Source organism: Danio rerio, chromosome 18, assembly GCF_049306965.1.
Source record: "Danio rerio strain Tuebingen ecotype United States chromosome 18, GRCz12tu, whole genome shotgun sequence".
Lineage (NCBI taxonomy): Eukaryota > Metazoa > Chordata > Actinopteri > Cypriniformes > Danionidae > Danio > Danio rerio.
The window spans coordinates 8,895,001-8,921,285 of record NC_133193.1 but is presented as its reverse complement, the minus strand read 5'-3'; the positions used below and the strand labels follow the sequence as shown (position 1 = coordinate 8,921,285).

Sequence of the window (26,285 nt, the reverse complement as noted above, 5' to 3'; positions counted from 1 at the left end):
CACGAAATTTTTAAAAAGTGACTTTTTTTGTTTATTTAACTCCAATGTGACTGTGGACATACTATACCTACACACAGTTCTGTCCAAACAGCTTCCAAATGTCGATTTTGCATCATAGATGCCTTTTAATATTGACAACCCAGATAGCATACGAATGTGGGCAACTTTAGTCATTTATGCGGCACTGGTGGTTTTCTTTTGGCCCAGACAAGTGGCCCACCTATACAGTGGCAAAGGGGGGCCAAAGATTCCAATTCATATATGGGCCATTTAAAGCAAAGATTTGGCACTTATGGCAAAATGCATTCTGAATGTGAGCCTAATGTGGCCCATGAGGAAAATGATACATTTGGCCCAAATGATGGAGGACAAATGTGGGCCACAGTTGGCAAAAATGTGGCACATCAAGCTCTGGCTATTGCGGCTGTGAGCCTAATGTGGGCCAGAGAAAATATGGCAAATGTGGCCCGTTATTTTAAAACATATGTGGGCCACTTTTGGCAAATATTCGCCACAGTAAACTCTGGCTAATGCAGCCGTTAGCCTATTAGTGGCCCAGAGAAGGTATGAACAATGTGGCCCAGTTATCCTAAAACATATGTGGGCCAATTTTGGCGAATATTTGGCACAGTAAGCTATGGCTAATGTGGATTTGAGCCTATAGTGGCCCGGAGAAGATATTGAAAATGTGGCCCAGTCATCTTACAACAAATGTGGGCCACTTTTGGCAAATATTTGGCACAGTTAGTTCTGGCTAATGTGGATTTGAGCCTAAAGCGGCCCAGAGAAGATATGGCAAATGTGGCCCAGTTATCTTAAAACATATGTGGACCACATTGACTAAAGTCACTATCATGAAGAGAAGTATAGTATTGCTGTAACTTTTAAGAACTTTGCTTTAAAAGCTTATTCTGTAACTTGGCAAACAAGCCAAGTAAAAAAATAAAAACAATAAAAGAGCACAACCTGTGATGAAATAATATAATTCACTTATGTTAACCAATGCTTAATGAATTATTAAATGTACTGTAACATAATAACATGCTTGCACATGTCACAGAAATATGAAGGTTTATACGCTAAAAAATATCTATGGTTCAACTTCTGCTCACAGAGACATTAATAATCAGCATATAAACCTCAACAATGGTGACAATTAACAAAATGAACAAAACAAACATCACAAAAAGAATACTAAAAGTGACAAAATCAATAACGTCTACATAAACAGCACAATCAAAAGCAAATAATGTTAGCTGTAGCATCAGTAAGCTACTGTATATAATGTATCCATACTGCAATGCATCCTGGGATTTTTGTATTTTGCCACACCCACCAAGGGTAAGGTGTAGGCCAGATCTGGGCCAGAATAAAAGCAAACTGTGGCCCAGAATAGGGTCAGTTCTGGTTCATTTAGTTGAATTCTGGCTAATATGTGGTATTGCTTTGGCCCAGATCTGCCATCCAAGTGCCATCATTCCATGCGGTATGTGGGCCTGATGTAAATGTCTGGGGTGGGCCAGGTATGAGCTAGCTGGGATACTGATACGAACGTCTAAAATAAATCTTGACTGGGACCAAAATGCTTGTATTTTAGGTAGAGAAAATGATTGCACAGTAATTATAATTACAAAACATACAACATAATGAACAATTGTTTAATATTGTACACAGGACTTTATGAAAGCATAGCAAATCATGCAAATGGTTATGAAATTAGCATGAGCAAATGTTTAATGTGACCTTGCCTGTACTCATTGTACTCATACAACAAACATGGGCACAGTATATAACTAATTCATATGGCCAAATGCTTAACTTGACCTTTCGTGTACCTGTCAAGAACCGAATACCAGAGCAGATGGCATTTGTGGAAATCGTTCTTCCTGGATCTGGTAGTTTTCGCAATTTAGCATTTGCCATTTAGCGTTTGGTTGCTTTAATGAAAGTTATTGAGCAGTGGGATTCATTAGGAACAAATGATTAGATTTGATACACCCTGTCTCTCTCTCAGAATGAGAGGCTTATCACGGTTAAGTGGCCTGGAAATTTGGAGCTGCGGCGATCGTTCTATTTATAGAGTGAGAGGGAAAAAGAGAGAGCGCAGAATTGAACCCAGTTGATTAGCATGTGATTGACGTGCATATCAAGTCAACCGGCGGTTCATTCAAGCTCAGATTAAGCTTTATTTCGTATCAAGTTAATAGGATGGTTAACAGATCGGAACACGCACACATGCTCTCATATACTGACACACACACAAACACACTTAATGCAGCGGGTATGTTCATTTCACCAGTAGTCTGGGAGAGCACTATGTACAGTTGAAGGCACATTTATTAGACTTCTAGGGAAATTGAAGTGCTTTGTAATGGAAAAAAAGATTGTTTAAAGACATTTTTAAACAATATTTTTAATAACTGATATCTAATAACTAATCCCTATTGTCTTTTTCATGGTAACAGTACATCAAGTTATCTTGTATGATATTGCTATAGAGCTTAAAGTATAAGTTAAAGACTTAGCTGGGTTAATTAGTCTAATTGGGCAAAAAAAAAAAAAGTCATTGGACAAGATGGTTTTGTTCTGTAGCCAATTGGGGGTAATAAAAAAACTATCCCTTAATCTCTTGATTTTGACTGAGGTAGCAATTTGGCTTCATATGTTCACTCCAGCATCTCTATGCCCCAGAATGTAATGCAATTATGACAACAAAACAGTGTAGTTCCCAAGTGGTCAAGGGTTTAGGGCATTCCATTTAAAACCATTCAGATGTTCTGCCAGTAGTGGGCACTTGTGTCACAGAATCAGTGTTGTACATCCGAGTCAATGAGATGGAGGGATGTAATCGAGTGAAGGGCATAAAAGATTGGACTGGAATGCAGCTGATGAGCAAGTGAATGAGCAAACGAATGAATAAACAAATGAATAGATGGATGAAAGGATGAATGAATGAACGATCAAACGGACGGATGGAAAGATAAATGAATGCATGAATAAATAAATAGATGGATGGATTGATGTGAATGAAGGAATGAAGGAAAACCTCTGAAAGCCTCTTTTTCCCACATATTAAAAGATATTCTCATCTCATTCTTACTAGACAGAAATGAAATTAATGAATGTATGTATGTATGGATGGATGCATGGATGGATGTGAATGAAGGAATGAATGAACATATGAACAAATAACTGAAAGCTGCTTTTTTCCCAACAAAATTCCAACTATATTATTTCTAATCTAATTCACACTGAACAGAACTGAAATTAATAAATGTATAGATGAATGAATGAATGAATGAACCAACGAACAAGCAAACAAACAAATGAACAAACAAATGAATGAACTATTGAACAAACTATCAATGAATGAACTATTGAACAAACTATCACATTTCAACGAATGAAAGAATGAATGAACGAACCAACGAACCAACAAACGAACGACCGAATGAACAAACAAATAAACAAACAAGCAAACAATCAAACACACGAACAAACATTTAGTTTATACATTTTCAGAACAGTTATATAAGTTTACTCTGTCCTAAAATAAAGCCAATTTTCCCCACAACATCCCAGCTATATTAAATCCCATATAATTCATACTGAACAAAACTAACATTAATGAATGAATGAATGAATGAATGAATGAATGAATAAATGAATGATCGAACAAACATTTGCAGAACAGTTATCAAAGTTTACTCTGTCCTAAAAGAAAGCCAAACAACATTCCAGCTATATTAATTCTCATCTAATTCATACTGAACAGAAATGACATGAATGAATGAATGAATGAATTAATTAATTAATTAATTAATGAATGAATGAATGAATGAATGAATGAATGAACATTTGCAAAATATTTATCTAAGGTTACACTGTCCTAAAATAAAGCCGATTTTTTTACACATCCAAGCTATATTAATTACCATCTGATTCATACTGAACAGAACATAACTGAAATGGATGGATGGATGAATGGATGGATGGATGGATGGATGGATGAACAAACATTTGCAGTACAGTTATCTAAGTTTATTCTGTCCTAGAAAAAAAAATCATTTTTCACACATTCAAACTATATTATTTACCATCAATGAACAAATGAATGAATGAATGAATGAATGAATGAATGAATGAATGAATGAATGAATGAATGAATGAATGAATGAATGAATGAATGAATGAATGAATGAATATTTGCAGGACAGTTATCCAGGTTTACTCTGTCCCAAAAGAAAGCACATTTTTCCCACAACATCTCAGTATTTATTCCTATCTAATTCATACTGAACAGAACTGACATGAATGAATGAATGAATGAATAAACATTTGCAGAACAGTTATCTAATTTTACTCTGTCCTATAAGAAAACCTTTTTCTCTACAACATCCCAGCTATATTAATTCCCATTTAATTCATGCTGAAGCAGAAGTGAAAGAATGGATCTCATTACTCTGCATCTGTACTAGCCGAGCTCTTATTGTGCCCGGCTGAAAAGTTACACGCTGGCTGAATTAGCCATTCCCCTTTCATCCTTTTTAAGACTCAAAGGAGCTTTGAAGCCGATAAGAATAGAGTGTTGTGATAGTATCTCAGCATCCGAGAAGAAACACGCACACACATACACACACACTTCTGCCTTCTCCTCGATAACAACGGTCCTTCTGTCAAGAGCTAGCCGTGGCAGTTTGCCTCGGTTGATGGTCAGGGACTGACACTGAAAGCTTGGCGAGTGTTTCTCCCATGATGCCGTTTGCCAGTATGTGGCGAAGGCCTGTTTCCAATATGGCGAGCATGTGCGGGCAGGCGGTGGGGTTGGAGAGCTCCGGCGGGTCCACTCGTGACTCTTTGTAAACACACTTGTGCGGGTGCATTGAGTGATTGCTTATGTAAGACACGAGCAGACTTCAGTGCGTCTGTACGGACATGCTGTTCATTCTGTGTTGATCCTTCAGGACGTGGCAGAGAGATTGCAGAGATGTGACACCGCCTGCCCGCACACCCAAAGCATATATTGTCTAGTGTACTCTATATAGGTGAGTGGGCTTGACAAACCACCTATAGGATAATAAAAATAATTATAATAATTAATAACATTTATGTAGCCCTTTTTTTGAAAGGTAAAAGCACTTTACACATTGGGGAGAATCTCCTCACCCACCACCAGTGTGCCGCATCCGCATAAGTTATTATGTTAGTTAGTTAGTTAGTTAGTTAGTTAGTTAGTTAGTTAGTTAGTTAGTTAGTTAGTTAGTTAGTTAGTTAGTTAGTTAGTTAGTTAGTTAGTTGGTTAGTTACACTGAAAAAAGTGTTGCATGCAGAACTGTTGCAAACAATTTATTTGTGTTGAATTTAAACAAAAAAATAAAATTGAATAATGTTCAACTTAATTTGAATGTTTAAATTCAACCCAAATACATTTTTTACAACCCCTTAACGTAAAACAATTGAGTCAATTCAAGGAATCATCTTTGAATAATTTTTTTACTTTAGTTAGTTAGTTAGTTAGTTAGTTAGTTAGTTAGTTAGTTAGTTAGTTAGTTAGTTAGTTAGTTAGTTAGTTAGTTAGTTAGTTAGTTAGTTACACTGAAAAAAGTGTTGCATGCAGAACTGTTGCAAACAATTTATTTGTGTTGAATTTAAACAAAAAAATAAAATTGAATAATGTTCAACTTAATTTGATTGTTTAAATTCAACCCAAATACATTTTTTACAACCCCTTAACGTAAAACAATTGAGTAAATTCAAGGAATCATCTTTGAATAATTTTTTTCAGTTAGTTAGTTAGTTAGTTAGTTAATTAGTTAGTTAGTTTGTTTGTTTGTTTGTTTGTTTGTTTGTTTGTTTGTTATTAAAGACATTAAAATTGTTTTCATACACATCCAGTCATGTTAGTTTCTAACCAGTTACAAGAATTTATTCTAATGTTTATTTATTTAGATTTATTTATTTATAGTTAGCTAGTTAGTCAGTCAGTCAGTCAGTCCGTCCGTTCGTCTGTCTGTTTTACAAGCAAAATTTTTGTCCAGTTAAAGATGTAGACATAAAATTCAGAGCGCTGAACAAATAGTGATTTAGTTTTTTAAAGTGTGCCTCTGTATATTATATTTATTTTTATTTTTATTAATATTATTATTAAATCAGTATTTTTTCATTTTTGTAAATAGAATAACATTTAAATTTAGATGTATTTTACAAATGTATTTATACATTTATCAAATACATTTTACAAGTAGTGATAGTTGTTGATGCCTATATAAACTATAGTTATAAAGTACAGTCAATCTACATAAATGATAACTAATGTTGTAATTTTGATTAATATTTTTAACGTCAAACAGTATCTTCAATCCATCAATTATTTACAGTATACAAGTCAAAAGAAGGAAAAAATATATGTTTTTTTGAATGATCAATATACTACAATACTGTTTATTGTTGTTGTTGTTGTTGTTGTTATTTTGTTGAGAAAGAGTAGTGGTGCTTATTATTTATATTGTTTGTGCAAATGATAATATAGTACCAAAAATCCAGAGATTTATTTTTGAAATGGGTAGCATGATCATCTCACAGCGAAAAGGTTGCTGGTTTGAGCCCCGGCTGGGTCAGTTGGCGTTTCTGTGTGGAGTTTGCATGTTCTCCCCGTGTTGGCATGGGTTTCCTCCGGGGGCTCCGGTTTCCCCCACAGTCCAAAAACATGCGCTTTAGGTGAGTTAAATAAACTCAAGTGGCCGTAGTGAATGTGTGTGAGTGCAAGAACGTGTAGGTGTTTCCCAGTGTTGGGTTGCGGCTGGATGGGCAACCCTTGTGTAAACCATATGCTGGATAAGTTGGCGATTTATTCTGCTGTGGTAAATAAAGAAACTAAGCCAAAAAGAAAATGAATGAATGAATGAATGAATGAATGAATGAATGAATGAATGAATGAATGAATGAATGAATGAATGAAAAAAACCCAGCAACGTTCTTTCTGTGAGGTGACAGTGCTCACCACTGAGCCACATGCCGCACAGTGTATCATATCACATTTTCAAAACATTGTCAGCATCCTCTGTTGTTCTGTGAGCTTGTCTATATATGAGCAGCAGTAACTGAGGAGGAGGAGGAGGGGCTTAGTGAAGGGTCAATTGTCCTTGTCGACCGTCAAGCAGCACTTTCATCCCGGATTACACTACAAGAGCCCTGCTTCACCCAGAGGCGCAAAGACACAGAGAAAAAAGGCGTGCGCTTTGCATTTGTTATGTGCTCTGTGTAAGCGGGCTTTCACTCGTATGCCATCTCCGGTTAAAGATCTGCTTTACCATGAATGAAACCCTGTGTGTGTGTTTACAATACACGAAACGCAATTACATTGTTGCTTATTGATTTGCGGAATTCACAGAGTAGCACAAAATTGCCTACCTGGCCCTTTTGCACACCTTGTGCTTTCAATAAACACACACACACAAACACACAAAGCTTTTAAACTGCAGTCTCCTAGCAACTGCAATGCTGAATGATTTGTATGTGTCTCTATATGTTGTTAGTGTGTAATGCATTGTAATTTCACTTAGTGTACATTAAACCTGGATGAATCAGTTTCCTGTTGAACACAATGTTGTGTTTCCTCTGGTCATTCAGCTCACGTCACTGTATATTTCATCTTTCTGTTCTGCCTCTGCCTCACATTTCTTTCTGAAAGGAGAAAGATTTGTGAATGTGTGCTGAGATCACACAAGGCTGCAGAATGGGAGTGCAGCAAAGCCTTTGGTTGTTTTGTAATGCAAGTTAGATTTGACTCTTGCCATAAATGTGATAATTTAGTATTTTCAAAAACAAGACAAAAAGGGTTTATGTAGGTTTTCTATCATGTTGGTTTTTTTTTGTTTTTTTTAACTGAGAAGATCTTTTTTGTTGTGTCAATATAATATAAAGCAAAATTCTAAACATATTTTATTTTTATTTATTTTATTTTTTTAAAGGCAGAGTGATATTAATATTTTATTTTATTTATTAAAAATGTTACTTTATTTTACTTTGTTTTTGTTTTATTTATTTATTTTATTCATTTATTTTGCTTATGCAGTGTGAAATAAAAATGTGTAACTCCAAAATGTATTATTTATATTTTTTTCATTACATTTTGTTTACTTTTTTTATTATTTATTTATTTTAGGCAGATTGTTATATATATTTATATTATATAATATATTTCTTTTATTTTTTATCTTATTTTTTTATTATTATTATTATTTTGTTTAGGTAGTGTGATATAAAAATGTGTAACCCCCAAAAATATCTTTTTTTATTTTATTTTATTATTCATTTTCTATTAGATTTTACTTAATTTTAATTTTATTTATTTATATTTTAATGACTTTTTAGGCAGTTTGATATAAAAATATGTAATCCCAAAATGTATTATATATATTTTTTTATTATTTAATTTTACTTTATTTATTTATTTATTTATTTATTTATTTATTTATTTATTTATTTATTTATTTATTTATTTATTATTTAAGGCAGTGTTATATATATTTTTTCTTTTTATTTGTATTTTTTATTATTATTTTGTTTAGGTAGTGTGATATATACATGTATTATAATTTTTAAAATTATAATTTTTTTTACTTCATTTTTTTTATTAGAATTTACTTCATTTTAATTTAATTTATTTATATATTAATTACCTTTTAAGCAGTTTGACATACAAATGTGTAATCCCAAAATGTGTTATATTTTATTTTATTTTCCTTGATTTTTTTTTTAATTATTTTTTTAAACAAAATGTATATTTTAGTTCATTGTTTATTATATAAATATATATATATATATATATATATATATATATATATATATATATATATATATATATATATATATATATATATATATATTATGAAAATGTGTATTTTCAACCAAAATGTGTAACCCCAAAATGTTTTAGATTTTATCTATTTTTTTATTACTTTTTTAGTTTTCAGTTTTATTTTTAGAATTTTTTAGGCAGTGTAATATAAATATTTTGTTTTATTTTATTTTATTTTGAAAAGTTTGGTGTTAAAAACATAACAACTAACTTTTTATTTTGTAATAACACTTTTGTATTATTTTTCAGGTAGTAAGAGACTTTAAAAATTACATTGTTTGTTTGCTTTTTTGTTTGTTTGTCTGTTTGTTTGTTTGTTTGCTGTTTTGTTTTGGGGTTTTTTAGGTGGTACAATCTTTAAAAAAAACTTAGTGGGATCCAAGATCTTAGTGATTTTTTTATGAGGACCTATAATATACAACCAACTGCCCTGTGCTTCATTCTCTTTCTCTCTCCTTCTCTTTCAGTGTTAAGTATAGGAGAAGGGGGATTCTGGGAAGGGACGGTAAAAGGAAGAACCGGTTGGTTTCCTGCAGACTGCGTGGAGGAAGTACAGATGAGACAGTATGATCCTCGACTTGGTAAGAACTGGCATTTTGCTTTAACTTGTGATTATTTATTATACTGTTCTGCGCTTCTAGTTCATCTAAACATTTTGAATCCACTTGTCTAAATGTCAAATATAATTAACATATACATTTTGATCTAGCTGCCTTTTATTGATTGAGAATTTTAATATGCAGCTACTACCATCTTAATATCTTGTTATTTCTGTATCAACCAAACTTGTCCGACAAGAAAGAAATGTTAAATATTATGATCTTCATTTGTGGTTACATTAAGGTGTGTATGTTTAAAGGTAAAATCTAGCCAGTCTGATTAGAATTTTTGCTACTGAGAATTTTATGTGAAGCTAAAATATAGGAATGGACATTTTGAAGCCGGTTTGTCAAGTTGGTCACATGATACTGCTTTCTTTTTAGCTGGATCTTATTTGTTTTACGATTGATAAATGTTAAATCGTTTATAGATGATTGAATTTAGTAATAAACAATATGTTGTTGGCCATGCTGATTATCGGTGTTATCAGTCTTGGACCATAAATAATGAATTATTTCCACACTTCAAATGCATCCTAGATGAAAGGGTGTTCATTGGTGGCTTCTACATGGTATGGATTCCTTGGTTTCTGCTGTTCAAGGGATCGTTCACCCAGAAATGAACATTTACTCACTCAAGTGGTTTAAAACTTCTTTGAATTTCTTTCTTCTGTTGAACACAAAACAATATGTTCTGAAGAATGTTATAAAAAGCAGCTATTGACCTCGATTAGTAGAAACAAACAAGTACAATGCAAGTCAATGGCTGTTTTTTCCAACAATCTTCAGTTTTGACCATATTTGGAATGGTTTTGAATATTAATGAGCTCTACTCTGACTCTCCGCAGCTTGTGTCAGTGCCTGCTCTCTCTCTCTCAAACACACACACACACACAATGTAAAAGTCTGAAATACACACATGTAAAATATTCTGCGTGATGCGATGGCACAGTGGTTAGCACTGTCGCCTGACAGCAAGAAGGTTGCTGGTTCGAGTCCTGGCTGGGACAGTTGGTACTTCTGTGTGGAGTTTACATGTTCTTCCTATGCTTGCGTGGGCTTCCTCTGGGTGCTCCTGTGTTTCCCAATACTGGATTGCAGCTGGAAGGGCATCCGCTGTTTTACACTTGCTGAATATGCTGCCAGGTCATTTCACTGTGGCGACCCGTGGTAAATAAAGGGACTAAGCTGAAGGAAAATGAGTGAATGAATGAAAAAAATCAACAAAATGAGTTGATGCTTTGTTAACTATATTTTCAACTATAGTGTTATTGAGGTTTATTTTAGCTAGAAGGAGTGAGTGAGCTATCTCCAAACCCCCAGTGGAAAATAGTTTGCTCCTAAATTGTTTTGAATTAAATATAGACTAAATTATAATCATACTTGTCAAAAGCAGCTGACAGAGATGCATTAAAAGTTGTATTTTGAGGCTTTAAGAAATATGAAAACACAACCAGGAATTAATATTTACATCTGCATAAACAGATGACATTAAATAGATTATGAGCATCCTTAAATAGTTTATTAGCATCATTTTACTCAAGACTGAGTTGAGTGATATGACACAATTCATAAACGTGCATTAAACACTTATATTTTGCAGTTCACTTGTGTTTGTCGCCTCATTATACACAACTATTCACAATATACACGTTAAACTAACAAAGGATGTATTTAAGTTGACCCTGTGTCGTTTTGTAGTGGCGCTGAATACATTTATAATCCGTATATCCTGCATTTTGCGATCTGACATGCTCTGAACACTCTGTGGTCTTCCTGCCTCTCCTGTTTTCAAAATAAAAGTCCCAAATACATAGTATGTTTAATACAAGCTAAAATAGATGTAAATATAAACACAAACAAAGTCTGGGGCGGACATTATAATGCCTTGTGGATCGTTAGAGTCTGCGTTTTGTTCTGATTGGCCTATTTTTCACTGGGATTTTACACACTGGATTTACATGAGAATGAGGAAACAATAATGTTTGAGGCTCACGGTATGTCATTTCCATGTACTGAGCTCTTATAACTCATTAGTTTTACTATTATAATTATTATTATTATTCCTAGGTATACCCAGAGTTTTATTTTATGGCACCTTTAAGATATGTTTTTATATTTACCAGCCAACTCTAAGATGCCTCTTAACACTCTTTTTCTGTCTCTCTCTTTTTCTCACACTCTCTCTCTCTCGCTCATAAATGTTGTTTTTAGAGGTGTTTGTCATTTTTAGGGTTGTGTACTGAGATCAGGCAGGCAGGCCGGTGTCTGTACTAAACATCCCATTTAAATGCATTGTGAGAGTGAGAGAAAAAGAGATGAAAAATTCCCACACACCTTTTCCGACGGCAAGCATGGCACGTGTCCAATGATTCAAACACACACACACAGAGGAACAGGTTAAAGGGGAGCTCAGAGTGATGTATTGCCTCCATCCTTAGAGGGCTTTCTAAAAATGAAAGATCTAATGATGCCAGGAAACCACTGGCGAGCCTTCGTAGATGGGTCTCCTTTAGAAAACCAGGGTGTTTCCCCGTCAGCAGAAATGAATTGCACAGCAGAATACTTCGCTTTTGCCATGTCATACATGTATGTTGACAGATCAGTGAGAATATAAAAAATGTAAAGTTCTAAAAATGTTTATTTTTATTTTATTTATTTATTTATTTATTTATTTTGGCGGAGTGATATTAATATATTATTTTATTTATTAAAAATGTTACGTAATTTTACTTTGTTTTTATGATTTTTTTGTTGTTGTTATTTTAGGCAGTGTGAAATAAAAATGTGTAACTCCAAAAAAAAATTTACTTCATTTTTTATTATTATATTTTACGTCATTTTTATTTTATTTTATTTATATTTTAATGACTTTTTAGGCAGCTTGATAAAAAAATGTGTTGCTTCAAAATGTATTATATTTTATTTTATTAATTATTTTTGTTTAGGTAGTGCGATATAAAAATGTAACCCCTTAAAATTATTTAATTTTATTTTATTTTAATATCAATGAGTTTGTAAATGGTAGTTTGTCCTTGGGATTAATAGATACAGTTGAAGCGAGAATTATTAGCCCTCATGAATTATTAGCCATTTTCTGCCAATTTCTGTTAAATGGAAAGAAAGAAAATTTCAACACATTTCTAATCAAAGGGGGAGCTAATAATTCTGACTTTACCTATATATGTTATGGTGCTTGAGTACAAGCACAAATAATTCACTTCAGATCTCAGATCTCAGAATTTTACATATACTGTAGCCTTATCTATCGGCCCCAAACTTTTAGAAATAAGTGAAAATACAGAGGGATTTGACACTGAATTATATATCTTCCTGTGTGTGTGAGAGAGAGAGAGAGAGTCTTAACGCTGATAGTTTCTCCCTTCTCATTTCCTTTAGTTTCATTAGAAAAGAACATCGACTCTCCCGAGAACAAAGAATGAATCAGCCAGTGGGATCTCTCGAGACCACACTTAATTTGTAATTGCTTTCATTCTTCCCATTTGAGTAAAATTAACAGTTTCTCTCTTTTTCACAGATCACATGTACTCACACAAACACACAGTATATATGTATATTTGAAAACACAAAGCTAGCATTTAGATTCTCAGTTTATAATATGTGTTCACTATAAAGAAATCACTGTTTTCTATTGCTTTCTACTTCTTCTTTAGTGGCCATCTGTGTGCTCATAACTGTGAAGTATATGCGGACAGAGAATTTCAGTTTTCACAGATTAAATAAACACATTGTGTTGGACTCTATGGAGTTTTTGAGAGATACTTAAATAATAAAGCATTTATAAAATACAACAGAAATTTCATGGAATAGCAATGAAAATGGAAAGTTTGCATTTGTGTATAATTTTTGACACATCAGGCCATAATAGGCTTGCATAAAATGATGTAGGAGAACAGCAAGCCTATGAAGTGAGCTAAAATTAGTAAATATATGTTATTATGGGGCAAAATGTAAGTGAAATTCTGATAGCTTGTACTATAAGTCTATGTGATCTTTATAGCTGTCTATCTACTTGCATCAGATGCATTCAAATTTCAGTTGCCAGTTTTCTTTTAGTATTGTGCAATGGATAAATGAAATTACAAACCATGTACAAAATATTTTAAAAACTTACAAGACAGTCAATAACAGCCAGATTTGTGTGTGAGTGAGTGTTTTTTCAAAACGTAAAACCGTACACAGTTTCCTGTCATTTAAACAAAACAAGCAGCGGAGCACATGGAAGCCACAACACAGACTCACGTGACAACAACAAACATGAGTAGACAGAGCGCATGCACCTGAAAAACGTGACACTATACTAATAAAAAACATATATTTCATTACAATACGGTGGCTCAGTGGTTAGCACTGTTGCCTCACAGCAAGAAGGTTGAGTCCTGGCTGGGCCAGTTGCCATTTTTGAGTGGAGTTTGCATGTTCTCTCATGTGGATTTCCTCCAGGTGGTCCGGTTTCCCCCACGGTCTAAAGACATGCGTTATAGGTGCATTGGGTATACAAAATTGGTCGTAGTGTGTGTGTGTGTGTGCGTGCATGCGTGTGTGCGTGCGTGCTTGCGTGTTTGTGTGTGTGTGTGTGTGTGTGTGTGTGTGTGTGTGTGTGTGTGTGTGTGTGTATGTGAGAGGGTATGGGTGTTTCTCAGCACTACAACAGAATACAACAGAAAAAGCATCCATTGCGTAAAACATATTCTGGAATAGTTGGCAATTCATGCAGCTGTGTTGACCCCTAATAAATATGGGTCTAAGCTGAAGAAAAATTAACGAGAAATTATTATTATTATTATTATTATTATTATTATTATTATTATTATTATTATTATTATTATTATTATTATTATTATTGTTGTTGTTGTTGTTATTATTATTATTATAGGATGGCTGCTTTTCAAATATCATACTTCTGGGACATCCTGCAGAAGATTAGCAACTTCCACCGAGTTGAATCGGGCATGCTAACAGCTAGTTATTTCCTGGTATTACAGTGCTTTTCAACTGGGAGCTCTTGTTCTGCTTTCAGCACCAGCTGTGCCGGACAGCTCCCAAATTTCAGCGGACAGCTCCTGTAGACTCCTCCTGAACTGTATGACAGATGCTGTGTGTGTGTGTAAAGTATGTGCGTGTGTGTGTGTGTGTGTGTGTGTGTGTAAAGTATGTGCGTGCGTGTGTGTGTGTGTGTGTGTGTGTGTGTGTGTGTGTGTGTGTGTGTGTGTGTGTGTGTGTGTGTGTGTGTGTGTGTGTAAGCGCTCTAATCACCAGTATCTCTGCTCCTAAGCTGCTAACACTAGGCGGTCTGTAATAGGATTGCATAATGCTGCATGTAAGATGGTGTGTGTGTGTGTGTGTTAAAGTGTGTCACTGTCCAGACACTCATCACAAGCTATCAGTCAATTAAAGTTTGTGAAGACAGAGCTGTCATCTGTCCATCTCTATCAAGACCTGCAAGTGTAGGAGTGTGTGTCTTTTGTGTGAGCATTTATCCAACAATAACAGATGAAAGCTCTTTGACAGTGGAGGCAATATGTTTCGCCTCAGTGAAGCGATGAAGACAGTGCTGTGTACAATTAACTTACCCAAACAAATCCCCTTATGTGCTTCAAGTGTGTGTGTGTGTGTGTGTGTGTGTGTGTGTGTGTGTGTGTGTGTGTGTGTGTGTGTGTGTGTGTGCGTGTGTGTGTGTGTGTGTGTGTGTGTGTGTGTGTGTGTGTGTGCATATATGCATGTGTGTTTAGTTGTGCATGTCCGAAAATGTGTGTGATTTTAGGCTCTGAATTGTTTTGTCCAAGTGTGTGTGTGTGTGTGTGTGTATATGTGTGTGTGTGCGCGTTTGTGTCATTTAACATCGATTACTAAAGCAATTTTAGTCATGCATGTCACATTGTGAAGCCTGAACTAATGTTCATTCAGATTCTCTCTGCGCTCACTGCTGTGTCGTGACTCCAGTGACATCAATCTCATTCTCTTGAGCTCATTTCCCTCTTTCTCTCTCTCTCTCTCTCTCTCTCTCTCTCTCTTTCTTCTTTTCGTCTTTCATCCCTCATTCTCTTTAGTTTGACCTCTGTACTTAGATAAGAGTGTTGTAAGGTAGATGGCAATAGAATTAGACTTCTTGTGGTTTTATTTAATTTGACATTTATTTAACAATGTACAGTTAAAGTCAAATTCATTAGCCCTCCTGTATATTTTTCCCAATTTCTGTTTAACGAAAAGAATAATTTTTTTTAATAGTTTTAATTACAAATTTCTAATAACTGATTTCTTTTGTCTTTGCCATGATGACAGTACATAATATTTTATTAGAAAATTTTCAAGATACTAAAATTCAGCTTAAAGTGACATTTAAAGACTTATCTACATTTACCTTTACATTACATTTAGTCATTTAGCAAACGCTTTTGTCCAAAGAGACTTAGGGCTCTATCATACAGCCGGTGCAAAAAGGCGCAAGACGTGCTTTGTGTAATTTGTTGCTATTTTCAGACAAGCGCAACTCTAATTTTCATGTTTTGTGCCACATTGTTTAAATAGTAAATCCATTTGCACCACTTTTTGAACTCATGAGTGTGCTGGTCTGTAAAGGAGGTGTGTTAAGTTGAATTGTTGGCACGTTGCTATTTTGAGGAACTGAAAAAGTCAGCGTCATTGACCAACAAAAAGCTGGTCTAAAGTCCACCACAGAGCGCGTTAGTTATGTGCCAATGCAGGTTCAAAACGCTTACACATTGCTTAATGCACACAGGATGCTTGTTTTGTCAATATATGTTAGTGTATACTGTTTAATTATCGATTTAAATTATATAAAAAAATAGCCTAAATAAATTTTAAAAAACGACATTAATTTGTGCCCTCTCTTGGTAGGTATTAACAATGCGTAGTGCCACTGCTCTCATCCTTCCAACAGAGTTTGTTCTAATAAATTATAAAAGCCTGTCCTGCTTATTCAAATAGTAATTAACAGTAAAACAGCTAATATAGGCTTCTGTCAAACTGTGAATATTTCACTTAAAATTTATTTAGACTAGATTATTATTTTATTTAACAAACCAACACAATCTCACCGCAACTCGTGTTTTGGAGTACGTCACCCCAAAGGTTATTTGTTATTCTTTTTTATCTAGTAGTTGACTGACCAATAAAAAATACATTAAAATTAAAACACAAATCAGAGCGAACAATATTCGTTTCAAAAAGATATTTTTTTCAAGAAAAACATATACAAACTATATATTTGTTTGTGCCCGTCCAACTGTGCCATGAGGATTTGTTTCGCTTCTTGGAAAATAACGATTTAATTGATGCTTCACTGCTTCACAGCTTCTGCCAGCACTGCTGACCGCAGTGTTTAATAGCAGCATTGGTACGGAAATATACATTTACAAAGAAAATATCTTAATATTAAAAAGGAATCAAAAGAAGTTTGATCCTATCAATGTCATGCCTTTAAATAATGTAGCCTAGTTGTCTTTTTAATGATTAATGAAGGAATTATAATGCTTTGTTTCATTGTTTATCTTTATTAACAAGTAGCAGAGTATTTACAGCTACTGTATTGGCTATTTCAACGCAATCTCACAGCAATTCGTAAATCTTCGTTTTAGTGGCTAATTCGTATGATCTAATTCGTACAATTTAGTACGATTTGCTCATCACCCGATGACGGTTGGGGTTAGGAGTGGGGTTAGGTGCCACGCCTCCTTTTTAAAATCATACATTTTCATACGACTGAACTCGAATTAACTACTAAATTGATAAAACGTAAAATACTTTCGTTTCCTCGTGAGATCAGGCTGGCTATTTCAGTCCGTTCGCATACCGTTCCTTTGTGCCCCCCTGGCGGCATAGTTGCAAACTGCGGTCATATCTAAAAAACATGTTCTTATTCCTTTAGAGCGGCGGTGGTACAAGGTGTGGCGTTAATGGCCATATTAATATATCACCTACTGTACATCAACACACAAATTTCTTTATATATGAAAAAATTAAAGGATTAAATCTTATTATTTTCTACATATATATAAAAATGACCTCCTTGCCTTCTTCATGTTGGGGGGCTTTTTTCAGTTTATTCAAAGCAACTTGCATTTGTATAATGTTATAACTATTAGCAGTATTATTTATTATATGCATATTTATATTTGTTTAAATAAAAACAAGTTAAGATTTGTTCATCTGTTGGGTTTTGGAGACGTATTCATTACCATATGGGGCATGAGAAAAGGACGTGTGTTTGTATATAACGTTTTGACCACTCTTCGTTATTATTGTTCATTCATTCGTTTGCTGGAAATCAGAACTAAATTTAAAAATAGTTTTGAATCAAATCTTTGGGCTTAACAAAAGAAATTAAACATGTAGGCTAATGGATGTCTTCAGTAGAATGAGTTTCCACCGTTTCCTTACTCCACGAAAGTAAAGGAGTAAAGAGTAAAAGTAAAAAGGTCGAATGGAGGAGTCTCATTCTTTATCCTCGTGCTGCAGATGGTCTATTTAACTGTTTTCTCGCTAGTAAAGCATTCATTTTTTTCAACTACAAAGTCCGCCATGTAAATAGGAAATGCACCATGGCACAACGCAACTGACTCTTAATGGGAATGGTAGACAAGACTCTGATTGGTTTATTACACGTCATGCTCAAAACACACCCTTAATTTATAAAGAGAATAAGCACAACCCTGTTAGACCATGCGCCAGGGCGCAGACTGTATTTTTCCATCCTTAATATAAAAAAGGGATTCAGACATGCCCTTAATGCTTTTGCAGCATATGCTGTAAACTTTGCCCATAGATCATTAAAATAGAGCCCTTATAAATAAAATAATAATAATAAAGCATAACAGCAGTCCTGCATGAGCTTGCAGTCATACTTTTCTTAGTAGACCGTGTCAGGTGCTCATCTACACCAGAGGTTATTTCTGCCCTGTGGTTCTGATCTGATCTAGAATACCCGCACACTGTTTAGTATGCCGTTCAACTGTTGTAGATTACATTTATACACACTCACCAACACACCGGAGTTTCCATCAGCGGTACTGCAGTATGCAGCGGGATCTGGAGGGCATGTCTGGAATCAGTAAAGACTTACAGACCAGCATATACCTGCAGTCTCTATGTCTCTCTCTCTCTCTCTCTCTCTCTCTCTCTCCTCCGCCCTGCCTCAGTCGATGACTCATCCTTCTGAATCACCCAAATAGTTCCGTTGCTATTTTTAGTCTCATTTATGGGTTTGGGTGCAGAAACTCCCTCTTTTTTGTCTTTGTCTTGTTTGATGTTGTTTTAGCAGACTCACAAGATCTCCCTGTCTGTCTTTTTGTCTCTGACGTAGATAGCTATAGCAGTCTTTTTTCACGGTTTTACATACTGAACAACTTGAAATATTTTAGAGAACTTTCTTGTGATGTTTGCTGACATTTCGGTGGCGTTTGCTATTATAGTTTAGGATCATCATTTAAAATAAATAGCTGTCGGTAGTGTTTAACTTCATGCTCTGTTTAGGCGACTTAAAGCAGACCTCGAATTATGGTACTTTTTTTTTTGAGGTGTGATGATCTGAATCAGAACTTCTTAATGTCTTTATTAAAAGGTCCAAATCTGAATTTTATTAAGGTCAAAGGTCCGGAACAATTTTTATTGCATAACTTTTTAAGAGCTGCACGGTGGCGCACTGGGTAGCATGTTCGCCTTACAGCAAGAAGGTCGCTGGTTCAAGCTTTGGCTGGGTCAGTTGGCATTTCTGTGTAGAGTTTGCATGTTCGCCCCTTGTTTGTGTGGGTTTCCTCCGGGTGCTCTGGTTTCTGTCACAAGTCCATGTGCTCACCCAATTCACCTATACCACATGCCTTTAGACTGGGACCCGGAGGAAACCCATGCAAACACGGGGAGAACATGCAAACTCCACACAGAATGCCAACTGACCCAGCCAAGGCTCGAATCAGCGACCTTTTTGCTGTAAGGCATCAGCGCTACCCACTGTGCCACCGCATCGCCACTAACAGAGCTTATATTCCACAAAAGGTTATTGAAAGTGCAGAAAAGTTTCTTATGCAGTAAAAGTTTTTCAGACAAAGAAATAAAGGGTTTTTCCCAGTATTGGGTTGAGGGTGGAAGTATTTCAGTGCATGAAACATATGCTGGAATAGTTGGTGGTTTATTCTGCTGTGGCGACCCCTTATAATCAAGGGACTAAGCCGAAGGAGAATGAATGAATGAATGAATGAATGAATGAATGAATGAATGAATGAATGAATGAATGAATGAATGAAATTCAATTCAATTCAATTCAATTCAATTCAATTCAATTCAATTCAATTCAATTTAACTCAACTCAATTCAATTAAAAAAGGGGTTCTTTTGACTAAAAGGTTTATTGGGGAACCCAAAAAATATTCTTCTATATCATCACTGCAAAATAAAAAAAAACTATGGAATTTTGGAAACTATAAGAGGGTAACTTTACAAATAATCAATCCAGCTCAGGTCATTTCAGCAGAATCTTGGCTAGTGTGCTGTGTATTGCTGTATGTTAAATGTTATATTTTCTTAGCGTGTGCTGTGTCGGGTATTGATTAGCATGTTTATTGCTTAGCTCAGCTTCTTACACCTTACCTAAAAGCCATTTTAAGGATTGAGGGAAATGAACTCCCGCATTGTGCTAGAAGATGGCACACAGAGTTGAATCATCCATCCGTCCATTCATTCTTGGAAAAAAAAAGCTTTTAAAATGTTTTTCTACAAGGCTAAAAACAGTCCAGAGGGTTAAATTGTCTCTCGTATCAGTGCCAGTGGAAATATGTCAGAGGAAGTCAGGGCTGTCAAAAGGATTGTCAGTCACATGGTGAGCAGTGATTGACTCTGTGACTAAAGGGTACAGACAGTAACAGAGGAAGAGATGGGGAAAGAGCCAATTTCTCTTTCTCCAAAACCAAGTGAGCTTCTACAGCATACTAAGACATTAGCAATATGTGCACTCCCCATGTGAAGACTGTTAGGAGAGACAGGGAAATGAACGCTCTTGAAAATCTCACATTAGCTAAATTCTAATGTTGCACTGAATGTAGTTTTTAGATGTTTTCTCTTTTAATTTACTTTAAAATGTAGTTCTTGCGATTCAAGGTTAATTTTTCCACATCATTACTTGAGTGTCATATAATACTTCAGAAATCCTTCTTATGATTTACTGGGATTTAAGAGGCATTTCATAATGTTTTGTTGCTTAGTGAAGTTTATTTATAAAATAATTTTTAGAGGATTACTTGTTTATGATTGCTTGTGGCTGGTCTCACATTATCCAATTTATGATTCACTAATGAGACCATTCCTAAGCCACTATAAATGCCCTAGGTTTCACACCACAGTCATCTTCGTTTTGAAGAATCCCCCCTTCCACCACTACTCCTCCTTCTCTCCTAGATGGGTGACACAGTGGCCCAGTGGTTAGCACTGTTGCCTCACAGCAAAGCGTTTTTGGTTCTAGTCATTATCAAACCAGCCGAAGTTTCTGTGCGGAGTTTGCATGTTCTCCCTGTGCTCAGGTTTCCCCCTGGTTCACCGGTTTCCTCTCACTGTCCAAAAACATGCAATTTTAGTTAATTGACTAATCCAAATCAGCACCATAGACATGCACCTAGTAAGTGGTTATCTCTTAAGAGCAATCACTTTCTGTTCATTAGCTTCTACAGCAGGGGAGTTCTCGAGATCTACCTGAGCTCAAACTCCCCTCTCACCTTGCAACTGGAGGGAGCCCTGGACTCGAGGTTCTTATGAGCTCAGGGCTCTTTCCCGGGACAGCATGCCAAACAAGCTTTATGATAAATCATCAGCCAAGTGTGAACTCTATTTCAAATCGAATACAAAGCTATTTTGCTTACCACATTGACAGACTATTTTGCTTTTTTTATAGAAAATTCTATTAATTTCGACTCGTTATTTCATAAAAGTTCTGAAAGAGTTCAAGTCTCTGACCTGTTTGGATAAGTAATGGGAAAAGTAACTAAAAAGTTCATTACTTTGCATAAAAAGCGACTAAGTAATCCAATAAGTTACTTATGTGGGGAGTTTAAGGAAACTTCACTTAATTTTGACTCATTATTTCTGAAAACAGGATAATATTTTTTTATTTGTCACCTGCTAGTTCTGAAAAACATCAAGCCACAGCCTGGTTCGCAAAAGTAACTAAGTAATCCAACAAGTTACTTGTGTGGGTACTCAATATTGTAATGCATTAGTTTGAAAAGAAACTTTCCCCAAAACTGTACTGATATAATAATAATCTTATTTTAAAGTGAAAACAAGTCTGTTTTGCTGCCCCTATTGGCAGACTATTTTGCTTGCTTTAAGGAGAAACTCGCTTAATTTTGATCTATTGTTTTTAAAAACAAGACGATTTTTTTTGCCTTTATAAAAATGCTTCTTAATATAATATTTTTTGATATTTGGATGATAAACTACACAAAAATTCTAGTACGAAAAATATTTTTTGCAGTGTACTGGTCTCATATTAATAAACATTTCATTCACAGCAAACATGCATGCTGATATGTGACCAAAGACCACAAAACATCATGAGTGTCAATTTTTAGAAATTGAGATTCATAATTCATCCAAAGATCAACAAATAAGCTTTCCGTTCAGCCGATTCAAATGTTATCACTCGATTGAATGGCCGTTATCAGCTGATAGATATGGGCCAGTAGGAGTCTTCTGCGCCTGCTGGTAGGCTCAGAAGGCTGTTATCATCCATCCACATGGTCGATCAGCTATAGATCACATACGGCTGTGGCAGAAAGTTAACTATTTTATCTCGGAAAGTTAACATTTATCTCATACTAGGCCTGAAACATCCGTGCAGGTGTGTTGAGGCAAGTTGGAGCTAAAACAATGACTGTAAAAAATATGGACGACGCGACAGCCCCTTTTGCCATTGAACGCCTTGAGGGCAAAACGCCTGCTTGACGGGCACAAACTGTCGCAAAAGACTGCTGAAATTGGAGCCAGACATGCGCAGAAGGACTGTCTGATGGAGCCAGAGGAGGAGCCGCGATAATGAGCGGAGTCGAGCTTCCAACCAAACGCTTTATGTAAAATCAACCACGCCCCCCGAACTTCTCACTCGACTGCCGGTGTCTGCACTATAACAAACGCTCACTGATGTAAATAGAAGCACTTACATTAAAAAAACACAATAATATACGGTTTAAAAACGGTGTGATGTAAGCTGTTAAACTTTAATAAAAGCAATACATGGTGGACTGCAGAAATAAACGATCTTTTATACACTCTAGCCTGAATATGAGCACAAATAATATATTCTCTTATTGTTATATTTGTTGTTGGTATTTGTTATCTTCATAGGGGTAGAAATAACACTTGTAAAATATGAACAATAACATATAAACAACACATACATTTTTAGAAAGGTTTTTATTTTTAATTAGCCATCAACAGAACCCAAAATATAGCCTACACACCATAACGATTTACCATGCGGGAACAATCGTGCGTTTAGAAGATAAATACAGCAAGATTACTAAATATCAACAGGATATTTACACATCCCAACCCTGCAATTTGTCAATTTGTGCAAAAAAACTTTGCACTATTAATACAACGTCTATCTGCTGTAACATCACTAGTATATTGTTTATTCATTTTCGCTTGAATTGTTTATTTATTTAATTTTTTTGCCTCCGTTTTCATTTGGTTTATTCGAAGCCTTCATTATATCTGGCAACGAGGAATTTACATTCTTTTTAATGTTAGCTGGAGTGTTCAAATAAAACGCCAACAGTAAATGATGTAAATAAATAATATCTAACATTTACAGCTCTATTAGGTTATATAAGATTCGATTTCAAGAACCTTATAATGATTTATAACAGCAAATTCAGTAGATCACTTAATAACATGCCAAAACTTAAAATGCAGAGACGTGCAAGTTCAAATAACCTTACAGGAGATCAACGTGGAGATTATTATTTAAACACAAAGAGAATTACTGCTAACGATCTCCTGTATACCCCGTACTTAAATGGGTTTATTTTATTGTGCAGTTTTATTGTCAGTTTCGTATTTATTATTATTATTATTTAATACTTGTGCAATCGATACAGGTTTATTGTTATTTATTTTGTCCTTTATTTAAATAATTGCTATGCTGTTTGCATCTTTATTCAAAGGTTAAACTCAGTGATACACTTTGCGTTCACATAGTAGCATGCGTTTGTTGTTATATCAACAAAAATGGGTGTAATAACGTTAACAAATGTGAGGGTTTTATATAATGAAGATTCAATCGCGCCAGCTCCGGGCATCAGCGCATAACCTAGTCGCGGCGTCGCGGGCTGATTCCGGCTCGCATGCGGCAGCGCCTGCTCGCTCGGCTGCGCATCTGGCTCGATTGACTCAGGCTGGAATCGGGCAGTGAGTCCAGGCATCCGGAGTAGGTCCAGCGGAGGTAGTCTGTCTGAGGGGTAAGTCTCCGGCAGGCAAGAACTGGCCCCAGTGTATTTTGCTATCTGGGTGGCTAGGCGTGTATTAGCAAACTAATAAAGCCCGAAAAAAGCTCTGACCTTAGCGAATAAACAGTGTTCCACCAGATCATGTATGTCAGAAACTGTAGTTTACTGCTGAACTCATTTTGTCATAGTAAAATATCACAGAAATCGAGTAATAACACTTCAGTCTTCTGCCGAAGCTCAGACGCCGCGCTTTGAGAAACTGTCAATCACAGCTGTCAATCACGATGACACGCCCAGCATTAAATTACTGCTAAAAACAAACTGTTTACAAAAATGAAGATCTGCACCTATTTCAGCACAATAACCAGTGCCTTAATCCACCAGAACCATCTTTCGGGACATTTTATTGCAAGTGTAATTAATTTTTTTATTTGGGCTCAAGTCTCCTTCATTAACACGGAGGAGGCGGGCTTTATGACTTGTACTGCAGCCAGCCCCCAGGGGGCGATCTAACGGCCGAGACCTTCACTCAAACGCAGGCTTGCGGCACACTTGAGCTAAAACCTGCAGGACATCGGCCCTCCAGGACTGTGTTTGGGCATCCCTGATCTAAACAGTCTCTGGGTCAATGTGTGTAAAGATTTTGAACAACTTCTTGGACACTTAATGCTTCCAAACAGTTTGCTGCAATGTAAAGTGCACATGTCTTGAGGTAGTTCATTATGATGCCATTTACCTTCTATGTGTGATTTGATTGGACAGGAATTACAGGACTGATTTTTCTAATTCCTATAGACAAGAAAAAATACAGTAGAGATTGCAGGTTAAAGGAAAGTAGTGGAATAAAAGTACATATACTGCACTAAAAATGTACTCAAGGAAAAGTAAAAGTACACATTTTTAAAACTACTTAGTAAATTACAATTTCTGAGAAAAACTAAATTTGTATTTGTAATTAGTTACTTTACACCACTGCATATAATATTCATCCTGAACGCTTTGTAAGACACATTAGATAAAACCCTCTGCCAATTTAATAAATATGCATTTCGAAAGTGAGGGATAATGAAAGAGAGAGAGAGAAAGAGAGAGAGAGAGAGAGATCAGTAAATGAGAGTGAAGGTAGCAAGATAACTCCAGGAATGTATTCTATTAAATTAGCTTTCATGGTATTAATTTCTTTTCTGCAGGTTAAATATGATTTCTTTGTATGGTGGCTGTTTTGCATACTATTCTGAGATAGTTACCATGGGAAACACAGGATAGCAAGAATATCTGAAAGTAAGGCGGTCTATTATGTGTCTACAATTATGCTAATATTATGACTGTTGCAAAAGTGTCACTTTTAAGCATCATATATATATATATAGAAGAAAAGATATATATATATATATATATATATATATATATATATATATATATATATATATATATATATATATATATATATTTTTTTTTTTTTTTTTTTTTTTTATCAGAATTATTAGCCCCCTTTTTATTTTTTATTTTTTTTAAATATTTCCTAAATAACACAAATGGCTTAGTGATAGTTCACCCAAAATTTAAACCTTTCTGTGTTTCTTTCTTCTACTGAACACAAAAAAAAAGTATTTAGAAAAATGCTAAGAACTGGTAACCATTGACTTCCATATTATTTGTTTTCTCTCCTGTGGAAGCCACAGGAAAAAAAGTGAAAGTTTTCAGCTTTCTTCAAAACATCTTCTTTTGTATTTAAAAGAAGGTTTGGAACCATTCGAAGGGGAGTAAACTGTAAAGTACAGTTTTGGGTGAACTGTCTCTTTAAGATCTCAGCTATTGTCTGTAGTAAATGCAGTTGTGCATAATAGATGAATAGGTTTATTCATCTATTATGGTTTATTCATCTATTAGATTTATTAATATCTATATAAGCAACAGCGATGGTTGTCTTATCAAACAGCACTAATGCGTGTGTGTGTGTGTGTGTGTGTGTGTGTGTGTGTGTGTGTGTGTGTGTGTGTGTGTGTGTGTGTGTGTGTGTGTGTGTGTGTGTGTGTGTGTGTGTGTGTGTGCGTGCGCGTGCGTGCGTGCGTGCGCGCTTGTGTGTGCAATGAAGCTGCAGTCTGACATTGACTTCTATCATATGAAGTTTGGAAGTGTGGACAGGTCCGGGTCTCTGTGTGTGTGTGTCGAACAGGCGAAGGTGAGAGCGTGGAATCTAATGAATGCCTGTAATCTGCTCTAATGTGTTTTTGGAAGGTTAGACGTGATTCTCCAGGGCTCTCTGTGCCGCTGTTGGTGATTGTGTATTATTGAGTTGCCATGCCTCCAGAGTTACCATGACAATACTTTTTGATGAGAGAGCAGTGTTGC

The 26,285-nt window shown here is 35.3% G+C and overlaps 1 protein-coding gene across 26 annotated transcripts in view; it reads left to right on the top strand.

Moving 5' to 3' along the window:
• The window catches only part of shank3a (SH3 and multiple ankyrin repeat domains 3a), a 569,169-nt gene that overhangs the window by 482,755 nt on the left and 60,129 nt on the right, over positions 1-26,285 (top strand). For all 26 annotated transcript variants that reach the window (XR_012394288.1, XR_012394287.1, XR_012394284.1 and 23 more), the window contains one exon: positions 9,328-9,441. Coding sequence is in view for 15 of the 26 variants with exons in the window: in XM_073930231.1 (XP_073786332.1) it covers positions 9,328-9,441 (114 nt within the window). In the remaining 11 variants the exon portion in view is untranslated. The remainder of the gene's footprint in view (positions 1-9,327; positions 9,442-26,285) is intronic.